The sequence below is a fragment of the Kwoniella botswanensis genome, chromosome 1 (assembly GCF_036426115.1).
Source record: "Kwoniella botswanensis chromosome 1, complete sequence".
NCBI lineage: Eukaryota > Fungi > Basidiomycota > Tremellomycetes > Tremellales > Cryptococcaceae > Kwoniella > Kwoniella botswanensis.
The window spans coordinates 16,507,001-16,524,484 of record NC_088599.1 but is presented as its reverse complement, the minus strand read 5'-3'; the positions used below and the strand labels follow the sequence as shown (position 1 = coordinate 16,524,484).

The window sequence follows — 17,484 nt, the reverse complement described above, 5'->3', positions numbered from 1 at the left end:
ATCCTGACATTCCTGAGCTGTTTTCCTGCCCATCCAACCTCCACTTCTGCTTGCTCAGCAGAGGAACATACAACAGAAGACTAAAAGAAATCCACTTGACGAGAGGAGGCGGGTAAAAGTCAGGTCAACTTTCCGTGATCCTTTATCCTGATGGACGCGTAAATCAGGTGTTTAGATCACGACACCCACAACCGAGTACGCGATATAAACAGACGCGTACCACAGAACATTAGCTGAATCAAACATTACATAATCCAATCTTCAAGACGCGATGGTCGATTCTCCCTCTGGATCAGGAAGAATTTAAAAGGGGCGGGTGTCTCAACGCGATCCCCTCCTTCCTAATGTTTTCTCTCTTTCCTTCTTCATCTCTTCTTCTTATATATCATATATTGTATAACTAAAAGGCTTGGTCCTTGACTATCACACGCTACGAACAACGTCTACGAATTTGTAAGTGACTCTTCAGCTAAAACCATAGAGCTCATCGGGTCCAATTTAGCTGACTAAGCTATTCTCATTGACGCGCTCAGATCAATTAGATCAACTTCCCCTTCCCCTGTACTTTCTTCTACCTTACGCTCATAGAATCTCATCAAAATGGTGATGTGGATCTACAAACGAGACGGTCGAAAGGAACCTGGTACGTCTTTTTCCAGCTACTGGTATTCTCATCTATACCAGGGCTAGAGCTGATACTTGTGTCATATATAGTCGCCTTCGATAAAGTCACTGCTCGTATAAACAAGCTTTCTTATGGTCTCGACCCCAATTTCGTCGAACCTGCTGAAATCACCCAAAAAGTGATTGTTGGTATTCATGCTGGTATCACTACTGTCGAACTTGACGTGAGTATGATTCCCCTTCCGTACCCTACTTCGCGTACTGCGACAAATCCGATATCTCAATTTCCGTGTCATTCTGCCATTTTGACAGTTGGACTGACCATTTTTGATCTCTCAGAACCTCGCTGCCGAAACTGCCGCCTATCTTACCACCAAACACCCAGATTACGCTATCCTCGCTGCCAGAATTGCCATCTCCAATCTCCACAAAGAGACCAAGAAGCATTTCTCATCAGTCATTCAAGACTTGTACGAATGGGTCAACCCCAAGACCGGCAAACATGCTCCTATGATTGCTGACGATGTCTACAAGATCGTCATGGACAACAAAGAAACTCTCGACTCAGCTATCATCTACGATCGAGATTTCGCTTACAACTATTTCGGTTTCAAGACCCTCGAACGATCTTACCTCTTACGAGTTAATGGTAAAATCGTCGAAAGACCCCAACACATGATCATGCGAGTTGCTGTCGGTATCCACGGAGCCAACATCGACAAGGTCATCGAGACTTACAATCTCATGTCTGAACGATACTTCACTCATGCTTCTCCTACTGTAAGTCAGCTATAATCCTTCCGATCGTTGACATGGCTAATAAGTGAATCTTAGCTCTTCAACTCTGGTACTCCTCACGCTCAAATGTCTTCATGTTTCCTCGTTGCCATGAGAGACGATTCTATCGACGGTATTTACGATACCCTCAAAACCTGTGCTCAAATCTCCAAGACTGCCGGTGGTATCGGTCTTCACATCCACAACATTCGAGCCAAGGGTGCCTACATCGCCGGTACCAACGGATACTCCAACGGTATTGTCCCTATGTTGAGAGCTTACGATGCTACTGCTCGATACGTCGACCAAGGTGGTAACAAGCGACCTGGTGCCTTCGCCATCTACCTTGAACCATGGCACGCCGATGTCTTCGACTTCCTCGACTTGAGAAAGAACCACGGTAAAGAGGAAGTCCGAGCTCGAGATCTCTTCTACGCTCTCTGGATCCCCGATCTCTTCATGAAGCGAGTCGAACAAGATGGTGATTGGACCCTCATATGTCCTTCCGAATGTCCCGGTCTTGCCGACGTTCACTCCGAAGAGTTCGAGAAACTTTACGAAGGTTACGAGAAAGCCGGTAAAGGTCGAAAGACTATCAAAGCGCAAAAACTCTGGTTCTCTATCCTCGAAGCTCAAACCGAGACTGGTGGTCCTTTCATCCTCTACAAGGACGCTGCCAACTCCAAATCCAACCAGCAACACTTGGGTACCATCAAGTCATCCAACTTGTGTACCGAAATCATCGAGTACTCTGCTCCTGATGAAGTAGCTGTATGTAACTTGGCTTCCCTCGCTCTTCCCGCTTTCGTCGACCTAGAGAAGAGAACCTACGACTTCAAGAAGCTACACGAGATCACCAAGGTTGTCACCAAGAACTTGGACCAAGTTATCACTCGAAACTACTACCCTGTTCCCGAAGCTCGAAACTCCAACATGCGACACCGACCTGTCGGTTTGGGTGTACAAGGTCTTGCCGATGCCTTCATGGCTCTCCGAATGCCTTTCGACTCTCCTGCCGCTCGAGAGCTCAACATCCAGATCTTCGAGACTATCTACCACGCCGCTTTGACCGCTTCTTGCGAGATGGCTCAAGAACTCGGTAAATACCCTTCATACGAGGGATCACCCATCTCTCAAGGTAAACTCCAGCCTGACTTCTGGGGTCGAACACCTACCGACCTCTGGGACTGGACTGAACTCCGATCGAACATTGCTAAACATGGTGTCCGAAACTCCTTACTCGTTGCTCCTATGCCTACTGCCTCCACATCTCAGATCTTAGGTTGGAACGAATGTTTCGAACCTTACACTTCCATGCTTTACGCTCGACGAGTACTTTCAGGTGATTTCCAAGTCGTTTGTCCTTGGTTACTCCGAGATCTCATCAACTTGGGATTATGGGACGATAACATGAAGAACCTCATCATCGCTGCTGGAGGATCCATCCAGAATATCCCTCAGATCCCTGCTGAGCTCAAAGCTATCTACAAGACTGTATGGGAGATCTCTCAAAAGGCAGTCATCGACCTCGCAGCCGATCGAGGAGCGTTTATCGATCAATCTCAATCGCTCAACATCCACTTGGCCAACCCTTCGTTCTCCCAATTGACCTCGATGCACTTCTACGGATGGAAGAGAGGATTGAAGACTGGTGCCTATTACCTCCGAACCAAACCTTCTGCCAACGCTATTCAATTCACCATCGATGCTGCTACTCTCAAACAAGCTAAATCACTCGCTGCTGACGGAAAGAAACCTGCTGCCGCTGGTTCACCATCCGCTTCAGCTGAATCATTGGTAGCTCCAATGAGACAAGTTAAAATTGCCACTACCGCTTCTTCCGCACCTGTTCCTCAACCACCTGCCCCCGAGAGCCGATCCGATTCGCCCAAACCTAGCGAAGAGGAGGAGATCACCTATGAAGAAGCCAAGCGAAGAGCCGAGGAGAGAGCGGAAGCTGCTTTACAATGCTCGATCGAGAACAAAGATGCTTGTTTGATGTGTTCTGGATAGATACGTGAAACCCTGGTGGTTCAGGCTAGTGGATGTGTTTCTTATCTAGATTGATTCGGTTACTTTCTGTTGTACATTTTCTTTAGGATTATATTTTTTATATAGTTTTTATATCTTTTGCATGCTTATGAATATGATTTTATCATGAATGATCTCAACCGAAGGATGCTGGTTTCGAAATCAACGAATGAGATGGCATCTACTGCTACGTCAGACTATATGACGATCACTTGGAATCCGAGATTGCTGAATACTATTCTCACTCCATCAGTACCTTTCAACCCATTGACCCGATCAAGTTCTAACTTGTTAAGAGCAAAATCAAGGTAACAATGATTATACCATACAATGACATTATTCGATCAGTTGGACGTATAGCCGATGAAGGAGATAATCGATGTTCCACCGATACACTCCCATTTGAATTTGCGTATTGAACTCCCAACTCGTTCAGTGCACCTGTACGATTGGGTTTACCAGATTGGTCGAATAGACAATCAAGCTCGTTGACACCTTGCTAAACAGATCGGGTTCAAGAGATTTTCATTAGCTTTAGCAGCATGTTACAATATCGGTATCATGAAGGAATGAATGAACAGATTGATCGTTCGTCTTTCCTCTTCTCTACTCGTATCTCGACATGTTATGATGACTTACCATCTCATACATTGCTCCAAACCAGAACCACCTCTCAACCCAATCAACAGATTTCATATATGCCGTGGTTATATCCATAAATGTTTGTACTTCGACGTACGTAGCTTGACCGTCATACTCGTTTGTCGCGGGGTTGAAGACTGAGAAATTCTGTGGAGCATATTCTGGAATTTGTCAGGTCAGGTCAGGTCAGCTTAGCCATACCATACCCCATTCGATCAATTATTATCTCTGTCCTTATAGTATTCTTTAGCACGTAAGAGGGTAGCTGATGAATGGATTGGCTTGTATATGATATTACTGTGAGAAATGTAGAAATGAAACCAACTCACCTGTCACCCATACTGGTAGATTATATGTATTATGATAATACTGTATATGTTCGATGAAATTCTGTGGAACTAGATCGTACTGCTTGAATAAATTCACCTCAGCTTGGCTCATTTACTTCCTCTCCAAAGCTGTGACCTTCATGAGGATGATAAATGACCATTTCACTCACCCAGTGCAAAGCTAGGAAATCCGGATTACAAGCTCCCTGACAAGCATCATACCAATCCTTCATCCATTGTCTACCCGTCTCACCACTCGTTACAGCAGGACTACCAAGTCTATAACCCTGATATCGTAACGGTTCCAGCACCTCACGCCAGACAGTCGCAGCTTCCTGAGCAGTACATAAAGCCTGTTGAGGATGGTCCGGCTCGTTGAACCCCAGTATATCCCTTTGAGGCGTTAATGTAGCATTGGGGAAATCAGACCAGAGGGCTCGTTGGAATGGCTCGACGTAGGTGGGAGTACAACCCCATAACATCGGTATGAAGGGGAATGGTATATCCCATATGTCGGATGAGTTGGTTGGAGGGATGATGGGATCTGGGCCCCAGGTATAGTATGAGGATATCACTGTGCCGGGAGCTGTGAAGCCGCCCATTGGGACCCAGAGACGGTTGGGCCATGCGAGACCTGGTCCAGTTAGGTTGTCGTTTAGGGCGAAGACGGGTGTAAGGTGGAAAGGAACGGCGAGTATAATGGAGATGATCATGTTATATGTAAAGTGACGAATGCGATTCTATTCGGTTAGTGGATAATCTTGATACAGGTCAAGATTGTCATGGTGAATGGTCAATGGAATGTTTATCAATGAGGGACGCAACTGTATTAAGGAAAAGAGAAGATTCCATGAATCTGCTCGTATTGATGAGGTTTATTATCATGCTGGAATTATTGGATGGTGTCATTCGACATTATCTATCATTGGTTTTGCTGCAAATCATGCTCGTATGGCTCCGAAGAAGAAAAAGCAAAGCATAGAATCGACGAAACAGCATGGTCAACATGCTTTTTGCGCACCTTGAGACGTTAGAAAAGACAAAAGAGAGCTTGGACCACCTCCACTCGGTTTGAAAGGCGGTAAACTCCGCCTCTCTCACGCTTATTGTCCCACGTTTTAGTCCAGTTCTAGTGGCAAAGGAAGAGGTGCAACACACAGGACGAAGATCACAGTACGAAAAGAATACTTACTAATCCTGCTGAGAGATAGATAACACTGCCGTAGACAATCCGGTATTATGGTTCAGACTAAAGCTCATCTGACTATGCGAGTATCACCATGCTATTACTAATCTGATAACTATCTCTCTGACTGATTACCCCATTCCGATCTTGACTAGGCTGGATGTCTACTGAGAGTTACCATCGACATACTACTCTTTGTAGCTGAGAAATATATCCGATAGTCTTTTCCTGCGATCTTTCCTATAGGGACAAACGTTGTCAATCAGCAGATCGTACATATGGATCGAGACTGGACTGACTGGACCTGACTTCCTTTTCGACTTGGGTCATCAATCGATCAATTCGGAAAATCACCTTACTCCGCATAGATCCTTTGCTATTTCTTATCCTGATTTTGGTAAAAGGACGAGACATATCCTTTGACCGGTTTTGGTCGAGGTGGATGAGTGGCAGGAGGAGGTGATGTGATGGGAGATGGGTATATATACTTTGAATATCTAATGAATATTCTTGAGAAATCAACAACAATCGACAATCAATCAAATCAGATCAAGCCAAGTCAAGCAACAGATTGCGCGTACCCTGATAACAATTTGAGAGAAAGTTAATTTTTACCTGAAAAACAATCACACTTAAACATCTATTACCATGCCAGCAACTTCATCCTTACTTGTCAGAGAAGGTCAAACCGACTTTGCTCGTGGGTCTATCTCTCTTCCATCCTCACATCAAGATATATACCACATATATACATACTGATATCGTATATTTGTCGACCTTAGCATTCTCCCCTCCCGATCTCTCTCTCGCTCACACTCAATGGCTCCTCGTCCTCCAATCCCGTATGGACGCCCTCAACTCCGCAAGAGACCATTCACTAGATTTCGACCTGGGCGGTACATCCGTAGATTCCGACCTTGTTGCTCCGCTCGAAGAGGCCGTCGACGAAGCTAGACGGATGGTCTGTGCTTTGGGTGGCGAGATGAGAAGAAGATCCGAAGGGAATTTACCACCTTGGGTCGAACAGAAGGGGCATAGGATTGATAACGCGATGATAAGGAATACTTCTGCTGGTCAGTAATTCAGTCGAAACCGAGAGAGACTGTTTGAGTATATGTAAATGGTTGGAATAGAGTCAATAGGATCAGTATTTCCTCTTTTTCATCTGCATGTCAATTATGTTAGTTGGTTGTACCTGTGTACCAGTATGAATTGAAGATCCTACCAAAGTCACGCGATAGGGTATATATCCATGCGAGCAAAACGAACAAGCAATAAACGCTATAAAAATGAAAGTAGATAAGACTCAAGTTGAAATTGATATGGTAGATGATGATTGAAGAGAAGAAAAGAATGCAAAGAGACCCAAACCCAATTCTAAATCAGCCTCTCTCCCCTCCCTCAAGCCTCGGACTTTCTCTTCTTCTTCTTATCTTTCTTCTCCTCTTTATCTTTCTTTTCCTTTTTCTCCTTCTTATCTTTCTTCTCCTTCTTCTCTTCAACATCAACATCAATGTCCATAGCTTCAGATTTCCTCTTCTCCTTCTTTTCCTTTTTATCCTTCTTGTCTTTCTTATCTTTCTTCTCCTTTGACGGTGTAGACGAAGCGACAGGAACGGGAAGACCACCTGCAATAGCTGCCAACTCAGGATCCAAAGCTTGCTTGGATTTAGATTTCTTAGATTCCTTTTGATCTTTCTCTACTTGTTTGACGGCATCGGCAATATCATCTTCCTTGACGTCACCTTCCTCATCATCATCTTCATCATCGTCATCCCCTAGATCAGCGGCAATGGCAGTAAGAGCCTTTTGGATCGCTTCGGAGTTTTTGGACACTGGTGCACCGGTCTATATTGAATCGATTAGATGACGCAATCAGTACACAAGCTTCAGATTTTTCTGTTTAAGCTACAGGTAGACTCACCTCGAAGAAGTTTAATCTCTCCTCAACTTGGGCTCTCAAGGCCTCTCCGAATTTGTTGGTGGGTACGTCGGAGAAACAGTCGATCCTGCACGCTATAGAACATTTGTTGGCCAAGAATCGAGAGATTCTTCCCTTGTGTTTGGTACCGGCTCGTCCGATGAAGGTGGAGTGGTAGATGAGACCGTACTAGATTGGATGCGTAGAGTCAGCTTGAGTCTGATTACCCATATCACGAACGCTTAGCTCACCTTAGGAGTGTTACCTTTAGTCTTCAAAGCTCTGAAAAGAGCTTTCTCAGCACCGAGGATTTGGACAGTTGAAGCGGGGTATTTGGCGAGGTTGGTGAGGGAACCGCTATAATGGCATCAATCAAGTTAAGTCAGCTGACATTATTCGATGTCAAGGTGAGATCGAAGAACAGGTAACTCACGCATGAGAAATCAACCTAGCAGCGATGGTTTCCCCGATCAAAGCCGACAAGTTAGGAGCAACCACATTCATCTTCTCTACCAAGTATCTCCTCAAGCTCTTTCTGTATTCGGCCAATTTGACCACTCGTTCAGCGAAGTTCGAAATGTTGATCAGATCAATCTCGTTTATATCGGAACCCATCGAAGCTCTAGCAGCATCCAAGACGTTTCTCGCCCTAGTTTCATCATCGTCTAATATAGCTTGCATCTCCTCCAAGAAGTCTTCAGTTATCTTGGTTCGATCTCCAATCAAGACGGCGAGAGTAGCATATTGATGAGCGTCTGGAACGAGCTTGTACAACTCTGGGAAATGCCATCCATACCATTCCCTTACCCTCATCGAGAAGGTGTTGAGATCCTTATCGAGTTGATCAGAGAGAGAGATGGCTTGGATGATCATGTTGTCGGATCGGTTGACGTTGAACTGGGTTGGGTCAAAAGGAGGGTGTGAGTAAGGACAATAACGGAATCAAGGCTTCATGAGGATCATGGGAATATAAGAATGGGCTAGAGCGGATTCAAGAAGCAGGAGAGGGAGATCAAAAACTTTATACACACCTTCACTTTTCCTCTAGAGTACGAATGACCCAAACCCAATTGAGCGATGGCAACATCCCCTTTCTGCATACCTCCCTTGATCAGAATCTTCTCCTGGTGTAATCTCACGCCTCTAATCAATTCCAAAGCTCTTTCAGAGGTATCACAAGGGATACCAAGTTCACCTTGGATCGCACCTGCTAAACCTCTTTCAGCTACACCTAGTACAACACCAGATTGCTTCTTGTTGGTCTTCCCAGCTGCATTAGGCATTATGAGGTTGAGTAGGTTCTTCAAGTGATCGTTTAGGACACCTTCCGAAACGTCGTTGGCATTCTCCAAAGCTTGAGCGGCAGATGTGAAAGGTAAGAAAGAAGCTAGTTGAACCATCCTTGAGAAGATCGTTATGTCATTGATGGATTCTTGCAATTGCTTTGACTTGGCTGCGATCTCCTCTTGCATGGATACGGTGAATAAAGCATATCCAGAGGCTCCTTCGAAGAGGATGTGGGTGAGTGAGCCGGACATGGCGAAAGAAGTGAGATTATCGATTTGACCGGATTAGGGGAGGGATTCTGCTGTTGCTGTTGTATATGGGATATTTGAGTCGGTGATGGTGAAAGCGAGTGATTCTCTGATAACACTAAGCAGAATCCTGTCTTGGGTACGATCTACACAGCGATAATGGTCCTTGTGGAGATGCAAGGTATGAGATCTACTGTGGTATATGGACCAGAATTCCAATAAATTGGACAGACTCCAACAACGAAAAAAAAGCTCGAATCTGAAATTCTACTTGGCAGTTTCCTTAAATCATCCCACCTGTTTTGCCCAGGGAAAGACCACGTGGCACACAGGTGAAATACTCCCGCTCACTCGATTGAATATATAATGTCCGATCCAAGCCAATGTCGTCAGAGCGCAATATGGATCCTCCACCGTACAAGTCCATTTCGAACGGATTTAGATTTAGCATCGTATTCAATACTCACCTCTTGACTACAACCTATAGCAATCACACATCACCGTCGAGCAGTAAGGAGTGTCGCAATGGCCGCTCAGATAGGCCATAGTCAGAAGGCGAAGCCTTTGTCGCCGGTGTCAGTGACATTTGTGAGTGGAGGTCCGGATCCTTGAAACGCTTCTCACATATGTTGCGTCTTATGGGCTGACTATCGTGCCGATCGAATCTCAGTTGGGAACTAGCAGCGGTAAGTATGAGAGGTCATTACTCCCTTTCTGAGCTGACCACATTATTCCTTCTAGGCGGTGGACCTATACTGAGTAGGAATTGCTCGTCGTTGGCAGTAGATTTTGGTAATGAAATATGGTGTAAGCATCACGATCCTTACCTTTTCATGATCGATCGCCAATCTCCCTGTGAGATAAAGATATCGATATGGTCTTCACAAACCGAAAAGAGCAGTTCACTCTCACTGTAGCCTAGCATATGCATATCGCTCACTTCAAATTGATCTTCATATAGTGTTCGACGCAGCCGATGGCACTCTCATGCGACTTCATCAATCCTCTTTACGAATCGCCAACATATCCCGGATATTCATCACCCACATGCATGCCGACCACACTCTGGGTCTAGTAGCCATCATGATGACGATCATGAGCGGTGTAGGAGTGAAACCAGGGGAGAATGAGGAACTGGCTAAATTGGGTAAAAAGAAAAAAGCGACTTTTCACATATATGGTCCAGCTGGAATAAGGAAGTTGATCAGGACGACTTTGAGTGTGACTTCGATCAACCTCGCAGGTGTATTTGCGATACATGAGATACTTGAACAAGGAGAAGAACCGTCGGTAGATTGTGAAGAAGAGAATCTGCACAGTAACGAAGCTGTTGGGATAGACTTTATAGCGAATGATGATGGAGTTTGGGAGAATATACTGCAACAGGGGAATGGGAAAAGTGGGAAAGGATGGAGTGTGAAAGCTGGACCTATACATCACCGAGGTGAGTGATGAAATTTCCATGATACTGGTCATCTTGGAGCTTCCGTGCCTCTTCTCCGCCCGTCTGCGAGGCATTCGAGGCTAAGCTTACTTTTGCTGTACTTACTTAGTACCATCACTGGGATATGTGTTAGAAGAACCTATCCCCCGTGTACAGCTAGATACATCTTCCCTGATACCCCTTTTGAAATCCAATGCAGAGGCACTCGCTTCCCTCGATCCACCTATCAAACATCCATTATCCCTTCTCTCGCACCTCACTTCCCTACCATCGCCACCACCATACACACTCCCTTCGGGCGATGTGATCCACCCACCACCGCCATCCGGAATATCACCTCGAAAATTAGTGATTTTTGGCGATTGTTCAGGTGGAACTGAGAATTCCACTTTCCAGAAGATGTGTGAAAATCCGAGTTTGTTAGTACATGAGTGTACGAATGGACATATACCGCATGACGTCCAGAGGGGTGATAAAGGTATGAAAATACGGAAGAAAGATTTGGAACCTTCTCTAGAAGCGAAGAGGGATAGGTTGTTCTTCCATAAACCGACGGATGGCAAGAAGGGTCACCCTCATGAAAATGGGAATGGACATCATAGCTTCGAAGATATACTAGCGAAAGATAATGAAAAGCGATTAGAAGTTCAGAAAAAAGCTCTAAGTAGGGGTCATTCGACCCCTGAGGAAGTTGGTAACTTTGCTAAAACCATCAAAGCTAGAAGAGTGATCGTCAATCATTTCTCAGCAATGTTCCCTTCACCTCGATACCCATCTACCGAACCATTCCCTTCAATCCTTTCACCCATCTCACCATTCCCCTACCCCTCACCCACTAATACACCATCAAATGCACATGGTTATGACCCTCATGTGGAACCTCATCCATTGACCAAGAACGAATTACATACCAGATTGATCATGCAATCGTTAGCCGATCAAATTACGGAAATTTGGTCTCCTATCGAGGAAGACAAGGTAGTGAGGATGGCAATTCCCTCGAGAGATTTCATGAGTGTTCGAATATCTTCTCATGAATTATCGGATATCGAACAAGATGATATTAGACGATATAGAGAGGAACTAAATCGGATAATGGGTTCTTGGAAGGAATGCGGTGGTGTTTGGGTGGATCTCCCGAAGGAGGTTTCAAGGATATGGCTGGGAGTCGAGCCTGCTCCTTTAATAGGGGGCAAGACGGCACCGCAGGAAGGGAATCACATACGATTCGAGGAATAGAGGCGGTCTTTTCATTGTAGCTACTAGTCGAAATGCATAGTCTTTGCTTACTGCAAAGGGTCTTGTATTAGTGATACAAAAAAGTGGTGTTCGGCAACTGGGACGCACTTGGTCTCTCTGAAGTCTCAGTAGCTGGAAGTCATAAGAGGAGTGTGTGCGACAATTATCCAGGATCACTAGGTCTCGTCATCCCTCACGAACCATTTTCAACCGATCATAGTATTTCGTGAAAATCAATTTAAATCTGATGGATGACTAACTAGATCGTTCACATTGTTATAAGACATCTTTCATCCTTCTGCAAGATTGATAGCTCTCGAAAATATACATGACGATCAAAAATTTCGGGATGCCCTATTCAAATATGCAACACATCCCATGCAGATGAAACACAAAAGACAAACCGGCTAATCCTGATGATGGCGTTGAGTTTGGTCTGGTCAGTGAGTCCTCCAGTCCCGCTTAGGTGATGAATCAAACTCAGAGTTGTAAATCAAATAGCTGATCTGCTGGCTCGATGGATATTTGCTAGTGTGGCTATTTTTCCCGGCGTTGGTGATTCTCATTAGTTTATATGTCGGATACGAACCGCAAAACACTGTACTGTAGGTGTTTCTTCGCTTGTATGTGGACAAAGTCGAATTCAAGGGATTGGACAATGATGATGATCGCTGACCATTCGTATCGCACTTCAGTCGAGATGTGTTCACTCTCATCTTCATCATGATCTACAGCGGAGTAGCCCCATTCCTGATTTTCTAACGTCCTCAACAAACACCTCATCAACCCAGTTGACCGTTATCTGAAACACACAAAGAATGGACTACTACCAAAGTTGTCTGCAGGTCAATCCTTTGGTCTCTGCTTCATCTGAATTGAGATACGAACCATTTTCGGTGGGAGTTCTCAAGATAATGGTGCGGGTGCGAATATCGTCTTGTATATCAACTTTGCCGACGCCAACAAAACACACAAGGGTGCTTTGAACCACGAGTCTGAGAGGGAGATCAGCACAACCGCTTTACAAGAAAGGTTGAAGATATTTTCCAAAGCGATCGATGGGAGCAAAGTGCTAGGAGGTACTGCGAATGAGATGGAAGGGGCATTTGGAAAGAAGTGTGGAAAGAAAATTGTCGTTCATATGTGGAACGTCCCTGTAAAAACAAAGATGATGGCTGAAGTACAGAAAAATTGGCCAAAGTACGTCGGGAGGGGGTAAAAAGGAAATGTGAACGGAAAGAGCGAGTGGCATATGCCAGGACTGGGAGACATCTAATCGAAAACATCATTTGAAAATAGGTTGAAAAGACTAAGACTGATCTGAATGGAAACGAAGTGGTTGAAGCTTGAATGAGAACGATCGGGGAGGTTCGTGGCGATGGATGTCCGAGGATCGTGTACCCGCCAATACGAATAAAGTGACGAATATAGGTACTGCAATCCTGACATTCATCCCGAATGCATTGGCGTTCTTCTTTCCGTTCACCGGTTCGCACAGATCATTTCTGTGCGAGACCGGTAGGGCCCAGCTTACCAGGAGCGGCTGAACAATACCAGCGAGCATACGCACACTGCATTGCTCTTCTGAGACCTTTCGTGGCTCTATAAGAGTACCACTCCCTCTTTATTTTGTTTCGCCACATGCAGTGCGACATCAAGTCAAGACGTTTACGATGAGGGAGTATGGAGTCATGTACGATGACTCGATCAACCTTCTTTGTTGTCGGTCTTACTTCTCTCAATCCCCTTTCAGTACTCACAAGTGTCTATCCTGTTCTCATTTTTTTCCCTTCAGCCGTCCATAGCTATCTATAGGTATGGCGATCAATACCATGCCCAACCACGACTCCACACGAGGCTACTCCACCGACGCAGCTGCAACTACGGTATCCGACCCTACTAACACCTGTATCTGCAGCAACGATGATGCTTCCACCGGTCGAAAATCGACAAGTACATCATCTTCAAGTGACGATGACATGTGTCCTTTCTATTTCTGTCCCGGTGAGTCTTGCTTTTGATGGTCTCATGAATCCCATTCGAAGGTGCATTGTAACTACTCTGTATTGGATGTTTTGCGTTTTCCCTAAAAGAGCGTTCAAAGCTGACCGACTAGTGCACTGTAGCGTTCATACTGGCATTTCTGGATGTCGTCCACCTCGTCATAAGATCAGTCGAGGATGTGGAAATGTGAGTTCATCGGCCTGACTTAATCGAAAGCCTCTGATCCATATTCCCAAGGGGCTGACGAATGTCTTGGATGATTTAGGCAACACTTCTTCAACGGAATGTCCATCGTCTTCCTGTCGATGGCTTTCGCACTTCTCCTTTTCCACCAGCCCCAACCTTCCAACCATGCTCCCATCTGCCCTTATTACAGGACCAAAGGATGGCGGAATGGTGAATCTGGTTATAGAGCCTTCCTCAGCATTGTGCTTATGATTACTCTCGCTGTTCTCTTTTGGGTCATGTTTGGTGATAGTCGACCAATTGAACAAAGCCCTTGTGTGCTGTCGAACTCGATTGTTCAGGAGCTGAAAGAAGCGGTCAAAGAAGGGAGTAACACTCAATGATTGGCATCACGTTTCACTCTCGACACTGTCATATGTAGTACCGTCTTGCTACATACGGTACAGTAGAAAGCAGCACACGAGAAAACGATTGGTGGCCTTTTGTACTATATTACTCTCCTGAAAGCATTTGTATCTCTCCAAATATGTCGCATGAAATTTATAGGAACTCTCTAAGAGCATCAGCTCATAGAACCTGATATCAATATACTCTAATCGGCTGGAAGATGATGACGAGTGTCGTCATTTAGTTGGTCAAAAGAGACATATTGAAGACAGCTTACGCCGCCACAGCTATTGCATATCTCCATTATATAGTACAAACGAAGTCACAGTCTGCAAAGTTGTAAACCTTTGGGCAAGTCATTGAGGTATACGGTAGGTAGCATACCATACACTGACTGATTGTAGCAATACAACATGCCGCAACGAGCCAACAATCATTCAAGTCTTCAGAGAACATATGAGGAGGACAGAAGAGCATTGACAGGTCTGGTGAAAGTGAGTACTGTAGCTGTCTGCTTGGCAAGGATAATTTGATGGTTGAAGCGATGAACTGGTGTATCCTTCCTCAGCAACTGGAGAAGATCAAAGTCAGACCTAGGAAGAGCCGTAAAAGCAAAAAGTGTCGACACGGAACTCGATTTGCAAATACCAGTGCGAGTACTCGATTGGGTCACAGACAGATCATTGCTGCACCTTCGTACGCTGCGACTTCTCAGGTGTATCATGATCCCTTTCGTATCGAGGAAGCTCAAGAAGAGGCAGGACCATTCCTTGGAGTTGTCAGGATCCTGATACACGAGTTATGTAAGACACTCGGAATAATTAGTGAGTTCACTTAAAAGTGAATGACATTCGATACTGTACCAGGTTTGAGCTGAATATTTATACGGACCGGTGACTGTGATGTAAAGTGACCTTTTGCAATACTGTTTTCGCCGCGTATCAAATTTTTTGGATCTGTTATGGAGGTCTGTCCATGTCAAGGTACAGTAATGTTGCCTCCTCGTCCGGTTCATAGCAGTATCGAGCTGATGATCATTCATGCGACGATGATATAGACTTGTCCTTCAGTCAGCTAGCATTCTACCATTAGTGACCACGAATTTGTATATAGATACAGCAATCCAACGACTCCATTTTCGTGCTAGGCATGGTACTGGTACCGCGCTGCGCAGAAATCTGTCCAATCAATCGGGTCTGTCCAGCCCCAACGACACACCCGTTTTCCTCCTAGTGCTGTCAGTTGCTTACTTTTGCTGGCTCATCAATGTATCCAGCATATGGATCATGATAGCTTGTTACCTTTGGGACATGCAATTCATGCTCGTTTCTCGTATCATACTCATGGGAATATGTGGCCAGTCCCGCTTGATAGAGGGTCTCAGGATGATAGGTTTAGAAGTCGAGGTATACGTTGAGAAAAGTTGCGCAAGCGATATATGGGATTGGAATTGGCAGCCAATATATAGCCGTCTTTGGTCGATTCTATGTACCATGTATAGACTGTCGGTATGAGCTCAAGAATATGTATAACACAGTATCCTAATCATGCTCGTAGACTGCCTTGAGCTGTAATCCATGTAAGTTGATCTGAAATCAAACTAACAGCGGTTGCATTTGCCACTCAGCACTCAACCGTACTCAACCCCAGCGGGTTAACGTAAAGGCAGTGTTCTGAACAACGTCATCCGAACGAAATCTTGGCAACTTGCACGAGGAATTTCTATCTTTGCTTTCACATCATCTTCAGACAGATCATCAACCTACTCCTAAAACAAACGAGAGCAAGTGATCAAAAAAGCCAGTATGTCTACCTCTTATGCGCCTCCATCCGGCCCACCACCGTTAACAACGACCAACACCGCCGTACCGAACGACGATGATCCGTTCGACCCTCCTCCAGCATACACCCCCTCCACAGCCCATTCAGCCCAGCCGGAAACAACACTGGAAGCAGGACCGTCAAGGATGGATTTCTCAGGTCCACCACCTATGCCCGACAGATTAGAGCAAAACATCACAGGTGTAGGTGTAGGGTTCGGTAGAAGACCACAGCATGAATTGGGATCGCAATATACAGGGAATTCCGTTCAACATCAAAACCAACAGACTGGTCCACCTCAACTACCACCTCGGAATCCCTCAACATCCTCAGCATACGGAGGTGGATTCTCTTCTCCATCAGGTCCACCTCCAGGTAAAGAACCTATACATCAGAATGATCATGGTGCTGGACCATCTAGACCCTCGGCGACATCTGCAGATCTATCTCCTACGGAAGTGCCTACACCTGGTAGACCGTTGTTATGGAGAGGACAGCTATTGGTCTATCCAAAAGGGTTCTGGTGTCATAAATGTAACAATACGGGGTATAAGGCGAATGATCCTTCTAATCCACATGAGACTGTGAGTAGTCAGGCTGTGTCTTATACCAAATTCACATTGGGCACTTAATTACAGTATGTTTCAATCACATATGACAGCTTACTAACTCTGCCTTGTTGTTACTTAGGACTGGAAGAAATACGGTAAACCGTATACATCAGCTCTATCAACCTCATACCTTCAATTGACTTCTCCAGAGTCCAACCCTTCCACCTCATCTTCAGCAAATTTCCAACGTCCTCTACCTACCTTCCCCCAACAGCCCCAGCAAAACCAATACGGCCATTTGCCTCCACCGCCCGGTGCGTGGGGCACATATCCAGGCCATAATGCACATCATGCTCCTCGACCACCTCCTCCGCCTCCCCCACCTCAGCATATGATGGCCCATCAACAGCAGATGCCTGGACAACAGATATTTGTTCAGCGAGGTCCGGGGTACGTCCCTCCTGGAGCACTTGTGGTAGGACCTGGTGATCCAAGGATCGGTGGGAGGTAAGTGATCATTATCATGCTTTTATAAACTTCAACCGTCGTGAAAGAGTGTAAGAGTGTACGCTGATTTTGGAATGAATTTACAGGGTATGCTATAAATGTGGTGGAACAGGTCGAGAAAATGATTTCTTATTTGGGTTTGACGTTGGGAGATGTTATTACTGTCAAGGACTAGGGAGGGTATTTTGATTTCGCAAGAATCATACCGTCTAGCGCTGGATATACAAAAGTTGTAGTTTGATGGAAATGTAAAATACAATGATGACACGATCATCAGATTCGTCTGCATATGTTCGACCA

At 45.2% G+C, this 17,484-nt stretch overlaps 8 protein-coding genes across 8 annotated transcripts; 6 read left to right on the top strand and 2 right to left on the bottom strand.

Moving 5' to 3' along the window:
* Positions 1–600: 600 nt before the first annotated feature.
* On the top strand, positions 601–3,414 carry L199_006252 (ribonucleoside-diphosphate reductase, alpha subunit; the record flags this gene model as incomplete). The annotated part of the gene is made up of 4 exons (XM_064891952.1): positions 601–643; positions 715–848; positions 964–1,404; positions 1,459–3,414. The coding sequence occupies 4 exons, from the start codon at positions 601–603 to the stop codon at positions 3,412–3,414; spliced, it is 2,574 nt and encodes an 857-aa protein (XP_064748024.1).
* A 301-nt stretch (positions 3,415–3,715) lies between these two features.
* L199_006251 (uncharacterized protein) lies at positions 3,716–5,116 on the bottom strand (the record flags this gene model as incomplete). The annotated part of the gene is made up of 4 exons (XM_064891951.1): positions 3,716–3,931; positions 4,072–4,235; positions 4,404–4,482; positions 4,574–5,116. 4 exons carry the CDS (start codon positions 5,114–5,116, stop codon positions 3,716–3,718), a joined length of 1,002 nt encoding a protein of 333 aa, XP_064748023.1.
* Positions 5,117–6,237: 1,121 nt separating this feature from the next.
* Positions 6,238–6,670, top strand: L199_006250 (uncharacterized protein; the record flags this gene model as incomplete). Its single annotated transcript, XM_064891950.1, has 2 exons — positions 6,238–6,289; positions 6,372–6,670. The coding sequence occupies 2 exons, from the start codon at positions 6,238–6,240 to the stop codon at positions 6,668–6,670; spliced, it is 351 nt and encodes a 116-aa protein (XP_064748022.1).
* Positions 6,671–6,990: 320 nt separating this feature from the next.
* On the bottom strand, positions 6,991–9,048 carry L199_006249 (uncharacterized protein; the record flags this gene model as incomplete). Its single annotated transcript, XM_064891949.1, has 5 exons — positions 6,991–7,437; positions 7,514–7,699; positions 7,762–7,867; positions 7,944–8,407; positions 8,542–9,048. The coding sequence occupies 5 exons, from the start codon at positions 9,046–9,048 to the stop codon at positions 6,991–6,993; spliced, it is 1,710 nt and encodes a 569-aa protein (XP_064748021.1).
* A 522-nt stretch (positions 9,049–9,570) lies between these two features.
* L199_006248 (uncharacterized protein) lies at positions 9,571–11,728 on the top strand (the record flags this gene model as incomplete). The annotated part of the gene is made up of 5 exons (XM_064891948.1): positions 9,571–9,633; positions 9,716–9,731; positions 9,787–9,852; positions 10,007–10,489; positions 10,599–11,728. The coding sequence occupies 5 exons, from the start codon at positions 9,571–9,573 to the stop codon at positions 11,726–11,728; spliced, it is 1,758 nt and encodes a 585-aa protein (XP_064748020.1).
* A 1,832-nt stretch (positions 11,729–13,560) lies between these two features.
* Positions 13,561–14,301, top strand: L199_006247 (uncharacterized protein; the record flags this gene model as incomplete). Its single annotated transcript, XM_064891947.1, has 3 exons — positions 13,561–13,732; positions 13,855–13,918; positions 13,998–14,301. 3 exons carry the CDS (start codon positions 13,561–13,563, stop codon positions 14,299–14,301), a joined length of 540 nt encoding a protein of 179 aa, XP_064748019.1.
* Positions 14,302–14,718: 417 nt separating this feature from the next.
* L199_006246 (uncharacterized protein) lies at positions 14,719–15,143 on the top strand (the record flags this gene model as incomplete). The annotated part of the gene is made up of 2 exons (XM_064891946.1): positions 14,719–14,799; positions 14,874–15,143. 2 exons carry the CDS (start codon positions 14,719–14,721, stop codon positions 15,141–15,143), a joined length of 351 nt encoding a protein of 116 aa, XP_064748018.1.
* A 967-nt stretch (positions 15,144–16,110) lies between these two features.
* Positions 16,111–17,373, top strand: L199_006245 (uncharacterized protein; the record flags this gene model as incomplete). Its single annotated transcript, XM_064891945.1, has 3 exons — positions 16,111–16,710; positions 16,817–17,184; positions 17,271–17,373. 3 exons carry the CDS (start codon positions 16,111–16,113, stop codon positions 17,371–17,373), a joined length of 1,071 nt encoding a protein of 356 aa, XP_064748017.1.
* Positions 17,374–17,484: the final 111 nt, after the last annotated feature.